At 40.8% G+C, this 17,450-nt stretch overlaps 1 protein-coding gene across 1 annotated transcript in view; it reads left to right on the top strand.

The window, feature by feature from the left end:
• Positions 1–17,450, top strand: part of LOC145984107 (KICSTOR complex protein SZT2-like) — a 324,200-nt gene that overhangs the window by 87,409 nt on the left and 219,341 nt on the right. The window contains exons 9-10 of the mRNA XM_083117530.1: positions 4,524–4,594; positions 8,389–8,606. Coding sequence (XP_082973656.1) covers positions 4,524–4,594; positions 8,389–8,606 — 289 coding nt within the window. The remainder of the gene's footprint in view (positions 1–4,523; positions 4,595–8,388; positions 8,607–17,450) is intronic.

Raw genomic sequence — 17,450 nt, 5'->3', positions numbered from 1 at the left:
CTTCGTCTTCAAATTTTTTTGGCTGTCCAGGTCGCTCTTGGTCTTCCAGGCCGAAATCACCACTTCTAAACCGTGCAAACCACTTCTGACACGTTCGCTCAGCTAGCGCATGGTCACCATACACTTCCACCAAAATACGATGACTTTCGGTAGCACTTTTCTGCATGTTAAAGTAATGAAGCAGAACACCCCGCAAAAACACTTTATCTGGCACGAACTGCGCCATGTTCAGTTGACTACAAAATGCTGTTGTTGACGCGTCAATCAACTGCCCTATACTACGAACGATGCGCGCTGACAGGAGTTTTCAATGCATGTGTGGCTACAGGGAACTGTGGGACGATACGCTCGTTACGCCATCTCTTGTCCAGGTGCACGAATTAATTCCTAGACCAAATATCTTTACCGTAAACTTCACACAGTTGTCGATGAATGTCAATTGGTTTAGTGTCTTTCGCCAACAAAAATCATATGACCGACCTCACTTCACAACTGGCGGGATTTTCAATCGGAGCACTCATGTTAACAATGTATTATGAACAGAGCAGAAGCAACACAAACTTCACGTGTTCACAGCTGGATGCGCACTGAATGGGCAGAAGTCCCTGCACAAAATGGCAGCGCTCGCCCCACCCCTAGTGGCACCCCACTGAAATGTGAGTGACTTTCTGGATAGCACTCGTATATTGGCAACCCGAGTTTTGATCATCTTTCACTGAAAATGAGGCTATGGCAGAATTATATTTCACGATTTTTTTTACACAGATTTTTTACAAATTTCAAATATTTTAGAAGTTATCCAGCCATTCACGAGAAGAGCGATGTTATTTGCAATATGTAATTCAGCATTCGATAATCTGACAAAATCACTCAAAACATGGAAACATCGATTTACAATATCAATACTATTGTCGATTTGCAAAATATTTCATAAAAACTTCCTCCCACGCTCTGCTGATATTAATGAACAAGGAGAGTAGTAACATTGGCATACACCAAAGAAGCCGATCCAATTACCACATGGAGGAAATCAGTTGCAATCTATCTAGCTGTTGTTTATTTCTAATGACAGACTGATCAAACCAAGCAAATCAAGCAAAATCAGGAGAAAATCTTGAAGAAAATTACAGTACTCACTCAGTCCACACTGCCCTGCTTCCCTCCAAAAATTCAACAATGTTAAATAGTAAGTCTCTGCTTTCGCTATGTACAGTTTCCATATTCATCATGAAATCAAACAGTTTGCGCTGAAACAGGTACGAGCTCTTGACAGTGCTAAACAATTTGCAATGCAGTAACAGCCCCACACAATGCATATCAGCTGGCTGATTAATGTATGCTCCCTTCGCGCAGGTTGATAATTCGACTACTGCGCCACAGAGACAGTTTATTTTGGCCAAGATGCACTAAGCAAAGGCAATATCAGGCATGTTTGAAACACCCGTTTCGATTTCAGTTGCCCTCCTTCCCTTCCCCCTTTTCTTCCCCTGTCATACTTGGGACAGAATCCTAGGGACAATATACCATCGAAATTTCCCTTTTCTAAAAAAAAAAATCCCTCAATTTGCAATGATGTATGGGTTGCGTCAACTCTGTCACACAATCACCACTACATTTGCTAACACATCGATTGCTGCGTTCATGGCTTTCCTAAATGATGCAAATTCCCCTGGCACTGTGCCCAAGCCAGGAGACCCAATCAGCATCCTCTACGTGACTGCTGAAATAGCCTCAGAGGGAACAAAACTTGCATTGTGTGAGCCCCGAGTGTGGCTCAGTTGACGCGGGTTGATATCACTGATCAGTGATCACACGCTTCTCCACTTCCTCTCTTGGTGAAGCGGCATGGGAACACTTGATGTTTCAAAGGAGATAGAGTTCAATGAAAAAGTATAATAATAATGATTTGCATTACAGATTTATTTGGGTGTGCACATGCGAATGCGTGAATAGGCAGAAGCTGCATAGGGCTTTGATAGTATATTTGTCTCCATAAAGTTGGTTTGGTTTGATTTGGTGTTTTAAGTCCACTTTATGCACAGAAAGGCTAGTCAGGACTGGACCTATGGTTTAAAGTGGGGACCTATGGTTTAAAGTGGGATCCAAACCCCTGTGCCATGTGCCTTCACCGGGTATCGAACCCGGTCCTCCATAAAATGATGGTACGTTTAAATGCCATTCAAGGTAGCACATTAAAATAGGTGAAGTTGAGAATATTTCACAATTCTTGGGATTAAGATAAAAGATGTTCTCGTTCCCACATGTTGTGAAAGCCTATAACTCAGAACTGAAGCCTTTCCGTACCTATTTGTGTAAACTTTTATCATTGCATATGAGCAACAAAATCCTGAAGTTATGCTCAACAAGTCATCAACTTGATGTGGTGCCCTCTACCTTCTGGACAAAGTAGGTCCAAAAATGTTGTATGTAACACCAGAGATTCAAGTTCAAATGTGTCCAGAGTATCCCAAAATGAGATAACAAATGGGCTAGGGATATGAACACCCTCCTTGCATGCCACTGGGCATTAGCTATGTGCAAGAGGCATCTAGAAGAGAAGCAGCATAATCATGGAAGACAGGCAATCTGCAAGACTCAAAAGTCACATGTTTCTATTTTTTACCATTTTTTGGCCATGCTGCTTTGTTCCTTTTGATGAACGGTACAAGATGATTTTCTTATTCATTGGCACACACAACATACTCGATATGATAAACCTACAGCCCTGTCTGCATGACACAAAACTCTCCAAATCATAATTTTTTTCTGCTTCCAGCTATTCCTTGTTTGCGTCAAACAGAAAATATTGTCTTGAGCACAATGGTGATCTACCCTGGTGGAAAGAAAAAAAGTTATGAGCCCTTTCATTTTGAAATTTAATCCTTTGTTCATATCACTATACCCTAATGTATAACTTTCATCATTAAATAAATAAAAACGTTATATCACAAAGCCCAGAATTCACAGTATGAATGCAACATGAAATGTAATGACACGTTTGCCTCTGAAGTGGAGCATCCCTTCCCATATGTAATTAATTGAAAGGGATATAAGAACAATCATTCTTGTGTACAAAATGATATTAGTCCATTTTCTCTGTAACTACCATAAATTTACATGAGATACAATACATATTATACAGTATGTTGCATTGTGTTAAAAAGAAACTAGCATATGCTGGAAACCAATAGTTTTAATCAAATATTAGAATATAGGGAGTCCATAAAGTCCTGCAAAAAACTAAAACTCTATAACTTTTTAGCTGTTGGGTTTAACAATACACATTTTTTTGGTGAGAAGGGTGGAAGTTTAAAGTTTTGTTCTGCCCACACTGCCCAGTGACGCTTGCACTGGTAATCACGTGATCATGTGACTTAAGATGGCGTCCATCCAGGAAAAGGCACATGTGTTCTGTGGTTTGCAGAGTTAAAATCTTGTGTTTCAGTGCAGAGAAAGTTCCAGACAACATATGGGAAACCACCCCCAGCAAATTCAAGTATCAAGAGATGATATGAAAAGTTCAAGGCAACGGTAAGTGTGTCAGATTTGCCATGCAGTGGAAGGCCAGGATCGAGTGACGATGTGATTCAGTCAGTGCAGGACAGCATGCATTGAAATCGCTGAAACGAAGATCACTGGAACTGGGAATACCGAAGTCAACATTACACAAGATGGTAGGCAAGAAGGTGAAGGCCAGTTAAAATTTGTACATGATCTGAAAGACGTAGACTGTGACATGAGAATGCAGTTTCTTTACAAAGAATTTCCAGGTAGATTTATTGGCCGAAGAGGGCCCACACCTTGGCCTGCAAGATCACCAGACTTAACATCTTGCGATTATTGGTTGTGGGGACATGTAAAGACCGAGGTGTATTCACAGAAACCAGCTAATCTGGATGACCTAAAAGAAAAAAATAAGAGATGTGATTCTGAATATCCCAGGAGAGCACCGTCAGCATGCAATTCTCGGTTTCACAAAAAGACTGCAACAGTGTTTGGACATGAATGGTGCACAATTGGAGGTTTGGCGATGAACCTAACAAGCAGGAAATAAACTTTGAACCTTGCTGTAAGTACACACAAAATATTTTGTTAATAAACTTAATAGTTTTCAAGTTATAGAGTTTTAGTTTTTTGCAGGACTTTATGGACTGTATAATGTCGCCAGCCCCCGTGTCTGAGTTGTTAGCACATCACGCTATGACGCCAGGGGTCTCGAGTTCGATTCCTGGCCTGGGCATGGATGTTTGTGAGTGTCCATTCATCAATTTCATCATATCATCACTCATCCCCATCTTCGCAAATTAGTCAAAAGTGGCACAAAAAGCGAAGTAAAATAAAGCAAATCAATCAATATATAATGTTTTTTCTTCCTTCTCCTGTAAAGTCAACTTACTTTTTTCTCACTCATGACAGATATAAACTTTGATGTGTGGTATCTGTTACGTAACACAACATCCTATGAAACACTGAACATTGCCTTCAGTCTCTCTTTAGTAAAGTGATATTACTTTCTCCTCCAGGAAAGAAGTTCCCAAAATTTGATGGCAGTGAAAATTTTGCAGAAGTAACTCAATTGTCTCTTCCAAATCAGGTAATTTTAAACTAATAATACCAGTAAGCTTGTTCGTGTATTTTTGAAATTGAATTTTTTAAATTCAGTATTTGGATAAAATGTTATATTGTGAGCACTACTTTACTTCCATATGCTACATACATCAGGGGCCTTATTTCATTGTAATTAAGAGATTCTGGATTTGATTCCTGGTGGAAGCATGTTGCACAATTGTTTGGATCTCACTTTAAACTGTGGATACAATCACAATTAACCTAACTGAACATAAAATGGACAAAAAGAAATACTTCTTTCACACTTTGAATATTTACTTGGATTGAGGATAAGACAGAGGTAAGTGGAGTTAAAACTTTTCTGTGAAGACCTTTTTGCAAAGTTTCCTCCATAGAAATTTACCTTTTGTTAGTTTTTGTATATTTAAATTTAAATGCTATTCAGGGTTTAAAATACACAGGGTGGTGCAGGGAAATGGGAAAATTTCAATTGATGTAAATGCATGAAGAAACACAGGAAAAAATACATTTTATGCATGGAAATGCATGTACAGAATATGCATGATTGAAGTGCGTTAACAATGGCATTAACTATGGCACTTACATGTCACTTTACTTATTGAAGATGACATCAGAAAGATGTGTTTCATCTTGGTGTACACATTCTGATAGTCTGCTGTGGAAGCTCTGGAATGCTCAGTGATTTCTTCTTCAATCTTCTGTTCAGTTCAGCAGGATGTGTGCTGTAAACTTTGCTTTTGAGATGTCTCCACAGAAGGAAATCACAAACACTGAGATCAGGGGATCTCGGAGGCCATGGAATATCACCGTTACGTGAAATGACCCACCTTGCAAACAATTTGCAAATGGCCTCCATTGACTGTCGAGCAGTCCATCCTGCTGAAACCACATGTTTTTGATGTCAAGATGTGCATCGTGCAACTTCAGTGCAAAGTGTGTTTCAAGCATAGCAACATACTGAGCTGATGCCACTGTCGTTGCAATGCCCTCCTCACTTTCAAAAAAATAAGGACTGGTGACAGCAGGATATGACACTCCATACCATACTGTAACCTTGGTGCTATCTAACGGATGCTCGTGAAGCTGACAAGGGTTTTCCTTTGCTCAGTAACAGAAATTCTTCTTGTTAATGTAACCGCTAAGGTGGAAATGGACTTCATCTGACATCCACAAATTGTTAAGGAAATTGGCATCCTTATTAACCTTAGCCAATACCTGTTCGCAAAAACCCTTATGCAACACAGGGTCATAAGGATGTAATTGCTGCACAATCTGTAACTTATAGGGGTGGAACTGTAATTCACGCATTATTCTTTGTACGCTTCTTCGACTCAACTGTACCACTGATGCATGTTGTCGAATGGAGCGACGATAGCTCCTCCTAATGGCAACTTGAACTGATTCCATATTCTCTGGGGTACGTACTGTTCGAACATCCCACCTGGGGGCTGCTTCTTCATGGCTGAACCAGTTTCTTTGAAATTATGCACCCAGGTTGTAATTGTGTGAGCTGATAGGACACGACCATGATGTCCTAGCTGGTAATGCTGCTGAAATACCCTTTGTGCTTAGTCACACTATCACCGTTCTTACAAAACGCTTTCACAGCGACCACACATTCCTCACCACTCAAATGCACCATCATTACTAAATGCAAAGCCTTCTCAATGATGTAGTATTGATCTTGAACAAATGCCAGCGATACAGTGTTGCTAATCCTAGATTCAAAATTTCCCATTTCCCTGTGCCACCTTGTAATTCCAATTTTCCAGTATACATTGAAATTTCAATTTACAGTATGATACAATTGTAACCAAATTTGATATGCATGAAGATTTAATAAAAATATATTAAAAACTTACGTTTTTGCGAGTATCTATGCTGCTTCCACGATGTGCAAGATTGCAAGATTGGAATTGCAGCACACGCGAGCCATGGCTATTTAGTTTTAAACTTTTAACGTTTCAAGGAGCAATTTTTAATCAGGAAAACAGCGTGATAATATGACGTGCACCAGTTATGGGTGTTAGGTTTTTAATGTTTTTATCCACACACACTTAACCAATTCCATATCCTATACATAACAAGAGGTCGACACGGTTATGAATTGTATATAACCAAAAGTGAACAGCCTGAAGAAGGGAGCAGTTGCATCCCGAAACGTTGTGGAAGCAGCATAGATACTCGCAAAAACGTAAGTTCTTAATATATTTTTATTATAATTGTGAGTAATTTGCACAACTTTCATCATGAATTCATGAAGATTTACACCATAGAACTTTACTTGTGTAAAAATATTCAATGCTGATGAAAACCACATGGGAATTTTTTATTTGTATTTTTGATATTAAGCATTGCTTTTCTGTCAAGTTGGGCTAATCTCAAAGATGGGCATAAGCATGTGCACAGGGGGTGCCAGTGCCTGATTGGTCCTCAAAAAATATTAAATTTAGAAACTACACACACACTCACTCTCACTCACTCTCACTCTCTCTCTCTCTCTCTCTCTCTCTCTCTCACTCACTCTCACTCTCTCTCTCTCATTCTCTCTTTCTCTTTCTTTCTCTCTTTCTTTGTTTGAAAATGCCTTCAGCATTTAACGGTCTAGTTTTACTGTGCACTAATGCTTTGCAATAACAAGTTGGAATTTTTACACACATTACTAGAAGGCCTGATTATGTAGTGTGCATAACTTAGCTTGGATATCATCTGCCCCTCTGTCCCTTTTGTGGTACACCATTTCAATAATCCACCATTTTACGGTATTTTTTCATTTTTTTGTATCTTCAGTCACATATGACATGCGCTGTGTGCTAGAGGTGGAGGTAGCCCACATCACGTTTACTAGAGAAAGTAATGCCACTTTCCTGGATGGGTTACAATTGTATTTTCACTCACACAAAATATGCATGTTTTAACATGTAAGGCTTTTTAAGGCATATTTTGGATTATTTTTTGCTAATGTAAACAAACTGTGGAGGTATTTTGATACAATGTGTGTTCTTTGGTTGGGGTTTGTTTGGTGTGTAAACATCAATGGGCTGTGATCAGTAGTTCCAAAGCTATTGAGTCCTGATGTTAGCTCTGAGGCTGATTTCTCAGACTGAAATTGGTCGATCCGATATGAAATGACCCTACTACCAGTAGACTTTGCATCAGCATAGTATGTACATCTCTCAGAAAACATATGTGATATAAAATATTTCCTTACATTTTTACTGCTATAAATATTTATAATTTCTCTCCCTCAGAGTTTAAAATAAATTATATTGCTGTTGATATATTCATATAATTAGAATGTCTTATTTTAGTTTAGTGCACTTCTAACCAATATATGATTTCTTTTCTGAGGCTTCAAGACTTCACCCTCACACAGAAATGATATACTTGGTGAGAGTGTTATACTAATGTTCATTAATAATAATATTTTGTGTGTGCTCACACCCACTTGCCAAAGAGAGTCATAAAGAGGAGTCAGTAGAATCAGAGTAAAATCACAAAACATACCTTTATTTTACTGTTATAAAACTTTCTTACCCTATTTCAGCATCAGGAAACATCTACAGTAGATACTATGTTATTCATGTTATTTTGTTGCCTGCCTCCGTGGCTTAGTGGTTAGCACACAGTGCACTACAATGCCAGGGGTCCTGTGTTTGAATTCGGTCTTGGACATGGGTGTTCTTTATGAGTGTCCCTCCTTCATTCATCCTAATCTTCGCAATTAGCAGATGTGGCAGAATGCAAGCAGTCAATGTTCTTTTGTTTTCTAAATTTGGTTCTTATCTTTTCTTGCAGAGTATTTCTGCTCAGACAGTAGGTGGAAACAGAATTTTAGACAATGTACAAAGTTCACATGATAAAGACAGTCAAGGAATTGCTGTAAATAAATTTGAAGCAGGTGAAAGTGGAGTTCTGCACAAAGTGTACCAAACAACTATGAAAGATTGGTTGGATTTTGCAATTGATATTGGTGTGCCAGCTGTAAAGAAGCACAGTGTGTCAATCGAAGCTCGGTATGTATATGTTTATGCACATATGCATCTTTCAAATCAATGAAAAGAAATCTGAAATAACATAATTTTAAAATTGATGGTTACATGTATGTATATATGTGAGTGAGTGTGTGTTTGTTTAGTTATTACTTATTATTAGTTACTAGTTAATTACCTTTTCTATTTATTTACATGCAGTGATGAAATGAAATTAATGAAGTGGCACACAGAAATAGCCATACCTGTACTTGGCTTGAATCCAGGACTTTGATTGGTAGACGTCTTACTAACTACCACTATGTATGCTAAGCAGATGAAACCACTGCTATATGTGCAGTTAGGGACACTTGTACTTTGTAATGATTCCGTTGAAAGTCAGTAAGGTTGCTGAAATCTAGAAGTGTCCAGGACTATACAGTTTATGTAGAATCTCTAAATACGTTATTTAAATGTTTATACAAGGTGAACTATCTTAGGTTTTTCATATTTTCATTTCAATCATCTCCATCTCCATTGATCTCCCTGTATCTAAGAGTCATATTAGAGGAGACAACCTCGATATAAAACCCCTATCCCAAAGTGTTAGTTGCACGTGCCGATAGGACAGTGTTGGCTGCAGGGGTAGTTGCAGTCGCAAACATGGCCTCAGGGATTTAGGCTTGGTCCTTGAGTAGCCTTCATTTTTGGGGGTAGGGGGTAGAGGGCATGTTGAGGCGACAATTTATGGACCCTCCTTTGAAAATCTTATTGATTAGGGGGTACCAAATCACCTTCAAATGGGGGGAACCCCCCCAAACCGTGTGCATCCTTCGAGTCCGCTAAATTTATTGGAAAGACAAGCGACGGCACGACAGTGCCACATTATCTTGTAATAAGCATAGTTGAATCGACAGAGACTGACAATTCATCAGAAACCACAAGGAAGAATGGAGCTGCTACTTTGAAGGACCTGTCACCATTCCTACTGAAGAAACAGCTAGACTACGCTGCTGGTTCCGACATTCCAGAGATTAAGAAACTGGGAAACGGGAGTCTCCTTATCAGGTCAAGCACAGATCGCCAGATGAACAATATTCTCAATCTACGAACTTTGGGTGACTTACCTGTTCATATTGAACCGCACCGTCAACTGAACAGCTGTAAAGGTTTGATATGCCACTAGGATCTCTTAAAGGCAACCTAGGAAGAGATCCTGAACAAACTCACTGATCAACATGTGACAGCAGTACAGTGAATCAAGACACGAAAGTCCGGAGAATCACACGGCTGCGCTAATCCTCACGCTTGCTACGACCATTCTCCCAGGTAAAGTGCAGGCTGGAAATTATAGTCTCGATGTCTAGCCGACATCCCAAAACCTATGCGGTGCTTCAACACTTTGTCCACACCCAGCCTTCCTGCAAGGCAACTGTTGCCATCTGTGAGAACTGTGGTGAGCCTGATCATGGCGCAGAACCATTTACTTTTGGTCCAAAGTGCATCAACTGCACTCAAGGTGAACTATCTTAGGTTTTTCATATTTTCATTTCAATCATCTCCATCTTCATTGATCTCCCTGTATCTAAGAGTCGTACTAGAGGAGACAACCTCGATACTGTTTGGCACCATGAATGTCCAACCGTCCAGCAAGAGAAGAAAATCAGAGAGTTGGTAGAAACCAAGCGAATCTCTGCTGGAGAAGTGAAACGCCGTTTAAATGAAAGTGTCTGCACAACTCTACCTGTGTCCTTTTCTACTGCTGCCGCTGCTGCCGTAACACGTCTCAGTATAGGCATCCAGACCAATAATGCTTCTACCCAAACACTAGTGCCTTCGCAAGTCTCTCATGCTTCATCAAGCAAGCCAGCGACCATCATTCACTCAACAGCGAAGACACTCACCCTTTAAAGTAATGTACACGAGAGAACACTTTTTAAAATGTAACAGTTCTCCAGTCAGCTCGGTATCCACCACCCTGAAACTCAAAGCACAGCTGAAAGCTGCCAAGCGGGTGCTGAAAGCATTCACCACCACTTCCCCTTTCCCATCCCCTGCACCCTCTGTGTCCCTGCCTGAGGACATGATAGCGGATGAAGCCGCAGATGAGGAATTTACAAAGGTGCGAATAGAGTACATCTTAGAAGGTCACGCTAATCCATACATCATGACCTTTTGTCTCCAATGGAACCTTAACAGTTTCCACACGCACATTGAAGAACTGCAACTTTTAATCTCTGAATTTGACCCTGCCCTCATTTGTCTCCAAGAGACACATTTTTGCCCAAACAAATCAGTGATTCTAAATGGATACATGCTTTACCGCACCAACAAGCTTCCTGAAGGTCATCGTGCACACGGTGGAGTAGTAATTGGTGTTTGAGACTCCATTCACTCGATGCCAATCTTTCTCACCACCCCCCCCCCCCTCCAAGCTGTTGCTGTGCGGGTTCATCTACCACAGCCAATATCTATGTGTTGTGTATATATCACAAGGGAGGAGCGATTCTCTTTTGAGGATCTCCTTTCTGTATTCGAACTACTTCCTTCTCCTATGGTTCTTTTTAGCAATTTTAATTCTTACCATCATTTATGGGGCTCCGTCTGTACAGAGCCTCAGGGTCAGATTGTAGATCTATTTCATGAGGCATCAGGTTTAACGTTGCTGAATGACGGAACTACCATATATTTCAGTCCATCCTCAGGCACATACTCGGTTTTTTTTTTTTTCTTTTTCTTTTTTTTCAATCCCAGCCTTGCTCCTACCACCTCTTGGAGCATTCACACTGATTTCTGTGGGAGTGATCATTTCCCTCTCTTTCTCACTTTCAAACATCTTCAGCACTCATGCGAACAACTCCCTCACTGGCATCTCAGCCAGGCTGACTAGGGTGCGTTTGAGCATGCAGTGGACCTTGAAATCAACGTTGTGTCAACTTTGCCAGCAATTGACGCCCTAGATATCTTTGTGTCACGCATCCTTGATGCTGCACACGTCTTGAATCCACATCCCAGTGGACCTGCGAGGCGACACCCAATCCCCTGGTGGACTGCAGAGATCAGTGCATCAAGGACCGCAATCATGCCCTAGATCGGTTCAACAGGAACCAAACTGCTGCAAACCTCGAGCCGATCCACATTAAGGATGCCCATCTTCTCATTCGAGCCAGTAAGAAGGCATTCTGAGTCCAATACGTGTCTTCTCTGATGAAGCAGGCTTCGTCGAAAGCCATTTGGACAAAAATGTGTCACATCCAGGGGGGTGCATCTTCTCCCCTGAGTGCAGTAGAGCATGATGGGACGTTGTACACTGATTCCAGAGACATAGCAGATATCTTGGCCATGCAGTTTTCTGATGCTTTGAGCTCGGAAAATTACGAACCACATTTCCGCTGTGACATGGACCGTGAGGAACGATGTCCTCTAGTTTTTCCAAGTCATAACACCGAGCCATACAACTGTCCATTCACCGAATGGGAGTTTGGTAATGCACTTCAAAATTCCTGGAGTGGACAGGATCCACTACGAGATGCTATGTCATCTGTGTCATCTCACGGTGTTCATCAGGCTTTGGTTGGCGGATCTATTCCCTGTATCCTGGAAGGAGGCAATTCTTATTCCTATCCTGAAACCAGGCAAAGAACACACCACAGCTTCTAGTTACAGGCTGGTTGCCTTAACTAGAGTTGACGAGCTATATCTTTGCGGATGGTCTTGGCTATTCCGCTCAGAGTGTGAGAGATATACGTTTATGTAGTTGCCACCTACTCACCCTTTCTTTGTGTGGTCGACATCAAGGACAGAACGCAAGGATAATGGCGCGCAGCTGGTAGCTCCTCCCCCTTGCTACTGCGCAGCCAGACTTGGACAGGGTTCACCCGCAAAGATACAGTTCGTCAACTCTAGCTATGTGTGCAAGCTAATGAAGCACATGGTCAGCAAGCATCTCTCCTGGTTTTTGGAGGAGAACTCCCTTATTAATAACTTTCAATGTGGGTTTCACTTCAATTGTTCTATGCTGGACCATCTGGTTCAGCTAGAAATGCATATTCAGGATGCTTTCTTGAAGAAGGAACACTTAATTGCAGTTTTCTTCAACCTCCAAAAGGCCTATGACACAACATGCTGATTTGGTATTCTGAAGCAACTGCACTCATGAGTTATTCATGGCCACATGGCATGCTTTATTCTAAGTGTCCTTAGTGACAGATTCTTCCACATACGTGTTGGGAACCCCTTTTCTGATTCTCACCCACAAGAGAATGGTGTCCTGCAGGGCAGCGTGCTGAGTGTGACTCTGTTTGCCATAGCGGTTAACAGTTTTATCACCAACATTCTCGCCCCTGTATATGGTCTTCTCTATGTGAACGACCTAACCATTTTTTGCCACTCACGGAATCTCACATCAGCTTCTCGTCAGCTCCAACTGCCTATAAACCGTTTGGTTGAGTGGTCCTCCCAAACTGGTTTCACCTTCTCATCTGAGAAATCCGTGTTCATTCACTTTTGTCATCAGCATACATGCCATCTTGACCCTGACCTGTACATGGGGAAATCACCGCTGCATTTCGTGAATGAGGTCCGCTTTCTGGGCTTCATTTTCGATAAGAAATTAATCTGCCAACCTCACTTTTGCCAGTTAAAGTTCTCCTGTCTCCGAGTTCTCAACATTTTACGCATTTTAGCTCATACTTTGTAGGGTGCTGATGGGACAATACTGCTTCGCCTGTACTGATCACTCATCAGGTCGAAGCTTGATTACAGATGCATTTTCTATTTGTCCGCCTGTCCATCTCGGCTTTGAATTCTTGACACTGTTCATCATGCTGGTATTCGGGGGGTATGTACCGGTGCTTTCCGTACCAGCCCTGTCAAAAGTTTGTATGTAGAGGCACCTGAGCTGTCGCTGTCTCTGCGAAGACAGCAGCATATTCTAAATTACTTGCTTCATCTTCGTTCGATGCCCTTGCATATGTCTTATCATACAGTCCCATGCAAATTAATCAGAACAAGATATTTTTATGCATGATAGAGTCTCAAACTTGACTATGGTTTCATGATGATGAATCTATGACAAATCGTGTAATACAAATTATATAACAGAAAGAAGAACATATTAGCTATTAAGAAATATTACGAATATGTAATTTATTGTTTCTGAACAGTGTAATTGATGAAATAGGGTATAAGTACAAAAAAATACATAGAGTGTGTAGTTATTGTCGTATTTCAATTAATTCGCATGGGACTGTACATGTGTGTGAATTCGCCCACTAATAAATGTATGAACGTTGAGAAAATATTTCAAATAAAGTAGGCCAATCAGAGATGATGTCTACTGTCCCGTGCGAATTAATTGAAATACGACAATAACTACACAATTTATGTATTTTTGTACTTATACCCTAATTCATCAATTACACTATTCAGAAACAATAAAGTACATATTTGTAATATTTCCTAATAGCTAATATGTTGTTCTTTATGTTATATAATTTGTATTACACGATTTGTCATAGATTCATCATAATGAAACCATAGTCAAGTTTGAGACTCTATCATGCATAAAAATATCTTGTTCCGATTAATTTGCACGGGACTGTACTGTCTCCGATGAGAGAAGGCTGGCTTTGTACCGGCTTCATCCTCATGCTACTCGACCATTCGGTGTTTGTGCAGACGAGATCCTGTCAGCACTAGGTGTTTATAGTCATCTTCCTCGAGTTTCTCCACTCATTCCACCTCTCCTAACCTGGGAGTTTCCTTCACCTTCCATAGATTTTTCTTTGCCTGCTTTTTCAAAGGCAGTAACACCGATGGTCGTATACCAGCAGCGGTTCTTAGAGCTTCGCGTGAAGCACCCCAATTTTAACATGTTTTATATGGATGGGTCCAAGATAGTTGAGTCAGTAGGTTGCACCTTCGTCCTAGACTCTCAAAGTTCCAGTTACTCTCTACATCTATATAGCAGAGTTGTACGCCTTCCTCAAGGCACTGGACTTTGCTGATGTCAATGGTCTGAAGAAATTCCTTGTGTGCAACACATCTTCCGACAGCTAGTGTCCTTATCTGCCAGTGCCAATGTCCGCTTCTGTTGGGTCCCTCTCCACATGAGAATACAGGGGAACGAAGCTAATGCTGTCGCCAAATCTGCTGATACAGACGGTGATATTCTCATCCACCTGCTGCCAGCTAGCAACCTGCAGAATGTGTTTCGTTGTTGCCTTCTCGACACTTGGCAGGCCGAGTGGGATGCGGAGATGGGTAACTAGCTTCACACTATTAAGCCCACCACAGGTGCATGGTATTCCTCGTCCCGTCCTTCTCGTCAAGAAGAAGTTATTCTTACCAGACTGTGTATTGGACACAGTTATCCAAGGGCTGGACCCTCCAATGTGTCATGTTTGTAACGTTGTGTTAAGTGTTCGACATATTCTTGTTGAATGTGCCAACTTTGCTTTCCTCAGACAGAGTTTTATTTTAATCTTCCCTGTTGTGTCCAACATTTTTAGATTTTTGTGAAGAACTGGTGTCTTCCACCATCTGTGAGGAAGCTCTTAATACATTCTGACATTTTAAAGTGTTGTGCTTGTTTTGTGCAGGTCTTTTTACAACCTAGCACTTTTAATTTTTCCGAAGGGTCAGAATTTTAGATAAAGGATATTTTTCCATATACAGAATATAATAATAATCCGTCGCGCAACAGCCCATGAAGGGCCTAGGCATACCTACCGACTGCCAGCCTCCCTCCCACGCATTCCTTCGTTACCTCTAAGCGTGGAGATCTTCAACCAGTATTGGAATAGTCGGGGGGTCAGCCCGACGTATCCCCAGCCGTTATAGTAGGTCTCCATGACCGGTTTCCATATACAGGGTTTTTCCAATAAGTATCGGGACTGAAGTCATAAAAAGAAATTTATTGAAGATATATGTACAGTGTGTTAATATTCTTCAAAATATGACCCTCCTGCATCAATGCACCGCTGCCTGCACTTTTTCCACTCTTCATACGCCTCCTGGAAGTCGGCAACCTCAAGGCTGTTCAGGCACGCCGTCGAAGCTGCTTTCACCACCTCAATCATCCCGAAACGATGTCCTTTCAGGCTCCTTTTGATCTGAGGGAACAAACAAACCAGGGGGATCCATATCTGGACTGTAGGGTATTGTGCACAATGTTTGGCCAGTGCCTCCCTCACAATTAGCGATGTGTGACTGGGTGCATTGTCATGATGCAGCAGCCAGGAATCGGCAATCTCCCTTTGGACGCGGCATACCCTAATCATCATCGGTCACAATTGAATGCACAGTGGATTTCAGTAAATTTAACTCCTGTGCTATCAAACAAACACTTAATCAGCAATCACTGTTCAGAAGTTCTCGCACTTTGGCCACATTTTCAGTGTTACATGGCTTCGTCCTTGTAAGCCTCACGGATCATATCAAAAGTCTCCATAGTAGATTTGTTCAGTTTAACACAAAATTTGATGGCACAACGCTGCTCGGTGGTTCGCTGCATCTTTACTCTCGACGTGAGCACTAATCACACTTTCACTTCAGGTGCGACCTACACACTCCAAAGGCTCGGAGGCAACTGAGTTGGGTCTCCTAGCTCATGTGACATCCTGCAACACCGATCCCACCCACAGAGACCGCCCTCCACCTCTTCCCATTGCGTGACAAAATCAATGTCAATACTTATTGGACAATCCCTGTACATAGAAGGGTGCAAAATGGCCTTACGTGCTGACGCACCCAAAACTTTTAACTCAATCAATCAATCAAACAATCAATAAGGAGAATAGATAGCCAGAAAGTGAGAGAAAAACATAATTAGAGAAACTAGAGAACATGTGAAGCACACGAAATAAGGATCCTTATTAACTTATTTCTTGCTGTTACCACGAATGTGCAGGGAATTGAATCTGGCAGGTGTGTGGGTAAAAGTAGGTTCCCAAAGGGGATGTCCCCCAACTTTTCCCAATATTAATTCCCAGTAGTGATATTTCATGCTTTTTGTCAAATTCTTTCTGATATTTTAATGCTTCTTCAGGAAGGTTAGTGCTTGCCACATGCACTAATCCCTTGAATTTTGCTGAGCAAGTGTTGCACTGTATCATTAGCTGTACATTTATAACAATGCTTGAGTTTTAGAAAGGTGTGTCATAACTACAAGTGAATTCCCACTAGAAAACAATTTCCTTCTTCATATCTTTATCTGACAAGCTTTACAATTCAAATATTCATTGATGACATAATTGACATAGGGTATTCATTGTAATGAAGTCAGAGTTGATATTACAAACAAAAGAAAACTGAAAACTACATGTATAATTGCCTAACCATCATGAATATTGCTATGGGCATGTTGTCACATCCCGAGGAAGTAAAGCAAACAACATTTGGTTTGTGCAACAAGCCTTTGATGTGTGGGGACCATGCTATGACCTGAAGCCCTTATAGGGCACATAAGCTCTCTGTAGTAGAGGAAATAAACGATTTCACCTGGAAATAATTGCAACACAAATGTTTTTTGTGCCAAATTGTGCAGAATGGTATAGTGAATAATACATTAATAATCCACCATCCAAATGTTGGAGGAAAATCCGCCATCTTGTACACAAAAAGTGAAGATAACCAAAATGAAAGTGCAGAAAATTTGCTAGATTAGATTCATATATTTTCTTTAATTTTTTGAATTAGCGTAAAAGTTGGTTTCCGACACAAAAAACAGCAAATACATAAGAAACTATGTAATTTATGTTCGAAAGTCAATGAATCAAATTCATATCTTATGATTTTCTGTAGAGATTGATTTTTGTTTCATGCCTTTAGAGATATGTAATTTAATACAGAGTCATGTGTTTCCCTAAATTTACGTGTTCCATTTCT

This window comes from Lepisma saccharinum, chromosome 2 (assembly GCF_977018435.1).
Source record: "Lepisma saccharinum chromosome 2, izLepSacc3.1, whole genome shotgun sequence".
Classification (NCBI taxonomy): Eukaryota; Metazoa; Arthropoda; class Insecta; order Zygentoma; family Lepismatidae; genus Lepisma; species Lepisma saccharinum.
The sequence above is the reverse complement of the archived record's forward strand: the minus strand, read 5'-3'. Positions and strand labels throughout refer to the sequence as shown.